At 58.1% G+C, this 2627-nt stretch overlaps 1 protein-coding gene across 1 annotated transcript; it reads right to left on the bottom strand.

Annotated features, from left to right (window-relative positions):
- Positions 1–366: 366 nt before the first annotated feature.
- Positions 367–1938, bottom strand: PRADC1 (protease-associated domain containing 1; the record flags this gene model as incomplete). The annotated part of the gene is made up of 4 exons (XM_010188531.1): positions 367–547; positions 688–855; positions 993–1102; positions 1730–1938. Coding segments are annotated over 4 exons (608 nt in total), but the record flags the coding sequence as incomplete, so codon positions are not given.
- Positions 1939–2627: the final 689 nt, after the last annotated feature.

Genomic DNA, 2627 nt, shown 5'->3' with positions numbered 1-2627 from the left:
TGTGAAAAACATCGTTAGGGGATGAGATTTGTTGTTTTGATGAAGAAAGAGAAACTCAGCTTTCTCTAAAACTCACTCAAACTTCATTAGCTCAGACAAAAATATACAGATACGGGGCGAGCCCTGCTGGTATCTCGCTCTCCCTCCCTTCCCCAACTGCACCCCTCTCAATCAGCAGCACAAATTACTGGTGGCATCTCACAACGTCATTAAAACGTTGTTTTGGGGAGTTTCTGGCCTGCTCTGGGCCATCACCTCCCTCCTAAAAAGTCACTGGGTGCCAAGCTTGAGGTTTCCACCCCGGGCGCTGGTGTTTGCCCTTCAGCCAGAAAGCAGAAAGGTCTCCCCCGTTGCTGAATTTGGTGACCTCAAACCTGGTCCCTGGGGCGAGCCACTGAGAAATCCTCGATTCGCCGCTTCCCGTGGCTACCAGAAGGTCCAGGGGGGCTGCATCATTTCGTAGGTGGGGATGCTGGTGACGTTGACGGGAATGGAGATGACGGCCCAAGGGAGCCCGTGCTGCTCCAGGGAGCGTCGGATCATGTACCTGCAAGGACAAAAAGGTGACGGGAGGACCTGAGCTGATGGAGCTGGGAGCCCATAAATCAGCTCCAAAAGGATTAATTATGACCGAATCCGCTACAAATCTGCCTCGCCCAGCCCAGGGACGTGGCCAAGACACCTTACCCGTCCCTGCCCAGCAGGAAGAGCGCGGGGATGTCGGCCGTGCGCCTGGAGCTGTCCTGGATCATCTCGATGTAAAAGCTGTCGTTGTCGTAGGCGTTATCGGCGATGATCACCGCCCGGCCGCCGTGCTCCTGGATCACGCGCGTCTTCGACAGGAACGAGCAACCCCTGGGGCGAGACAGCGGGAAATTTTCAGGGGCCGCTTGGCAGGACGCGAGAAGAGGTCACGAGATGCGACCACGGCACTGTCACCCTCTGCAGGGTCCCCCGTCCCCCCAAAACAGCTCCCGTGCCGCTGGACGTACCCCCTCTCCACCAAAGCGATCTGGTCCTGGATGAAGACTCCATTATTCAGCTCTCCGCAGGCTTCGGGGGGATCCGCCGGGACCAGGTGGATCTGCTCGTACCTTGTGTTCTCCGAGAAGAAGACGGGCAAGGGGTAAGCGAGGGGGGATCGGGGCTGCTTCCCATCCCCGCTGGCCCATGCCCTGCTCATCATCCCCCAGGGGTGAGCTTTTGGGGAGATTTAGGGCTGCTGGTTGCCCCTTTCCAGCCACTCAGAGCCACAGCAGCTTGCCTAGGGAGGGGAAACTGAGGCATGGCACCATCCATACGCACAAATGCGCCCGAAGAACACGTGCAGAAACAAAAAATGTCTTTTCTTCCGTTCCTCGGTGTCCCACGTGCTTCTGAGCAGATCTGCTCCTGCATTCCCATCCCACCTCCAGGTTTATTTAGGGAAAGTCTGCAGACTGGCTGGTTTCACCCTGCTCTTCCCAGCCCTCCTGGGATGTGGCTTCCCACCCTGTCTCAGCCCTCAGAGGAGGAAAGAGCGGGACGTGTGCTCCCCAGACACACATGGGGCCAAAGTCCCCCCCCTAAAACCTGCTGAGGCTGAAGGCCGGGACCAGTGTGTGCCTCCTTCCTTGTGGAAGAGCAATTCGCTCTGGTTTTGTAACAGGTTTCAAATCACCAGGTCCCACAATGGAGAAATATTAAGATGGGGGGGGGGGGGGGAACCCAAGACAAATTTAATACTTACAAACACGCCCCCGAAATCCTTGGCTGGAGTGGCGGTGAAGATGTAGCGGATGTCTCCAGGGCTCAGCACTTGGAAGTACAAGTATTCATGGATACGTAAACCTGGGTGTGCATGGAGAGAGGTGAGAGGCAGAGAAAACCAAAGGGAAAATTCCTGAGAAGCCACCTCCTGGCTGGGCACTGGGGCTGAGGACCCAAAATGCTGGGGTGCTGCGAGAGGAGATGGGACAAAGGCACCGTGACGGGGGGGGAAGAAGGGGAAAATGGGGCCATGGAGGGGATAGGGGTGATGTGCATCTGGATTGGGGTGTGCAGAGGGGGAATGCAGCCAGATTAGGGTGCAGTAGGGGAAATTTAATGGGGTCAGGGTGCACGGAGGGGAAATGCACCCAGATTGGGGTGTAGGAGGGGAAAGGCACCCGGATTGGAGTGCAGGAGGGGAAATACACCCGGATTGGGGTGCACTGAGGGGAAAGGCACCCGGATTGGGGTGCAGGAGGGGAAATGCAATGGGGCTGGGGGGCACTGAGGGGAAATGCACCCGGCTTGGGGTGCAGGAGGGGAAAGGTACCGGGACCAGGCTGCGCAGAGGGGAAATACACCCGGATTGGGGTGCACTGAGGGGAAAGGCACCCGGATTGGAGTGCAGGAGGGGAAATACACCCGGATTGGGGTGCACTGAGGGGAAAGGCACCCGGATTGGAGTGCAGGAGGGGAAATACACCCGGATTGGGGTGCACTGAGGGGAAAGGCACCCGGATTGGAGTGCAGGAGGGGAAATACAATGGGGCCGGGGTGTAGGAGAGGAAATGCAGCCAGATTGGGGTGCGAGGGGGAAAGGCACCCGGGTTGGGGTGCACTGAGGGGAAACGCAGCCAGGCCGGGGTGCACGGGGGGGC

Source organism: Mesitornis unicolor, unplaced genomic scaffold (assembly GCF_000695765.1).
Source record: "Mesitornis unicolor isolate BGI_N332 unplaced genomic scaffold, ASM69576v1 scaffold35867, whole genome shotgun sequence".
NCBI classification, from domain to species: Eukaryota; Metazoa; Chordata; class Aves; order Mesitornithiformes; family Mesitornithidae; genus Mesitornis; species Mesitornis unicolor.
The sequence above is the reverse complement of the archived record's forward strand: the minus strand, read 5'-3'. Positions and strand labels throughout refer to the sequence as shown.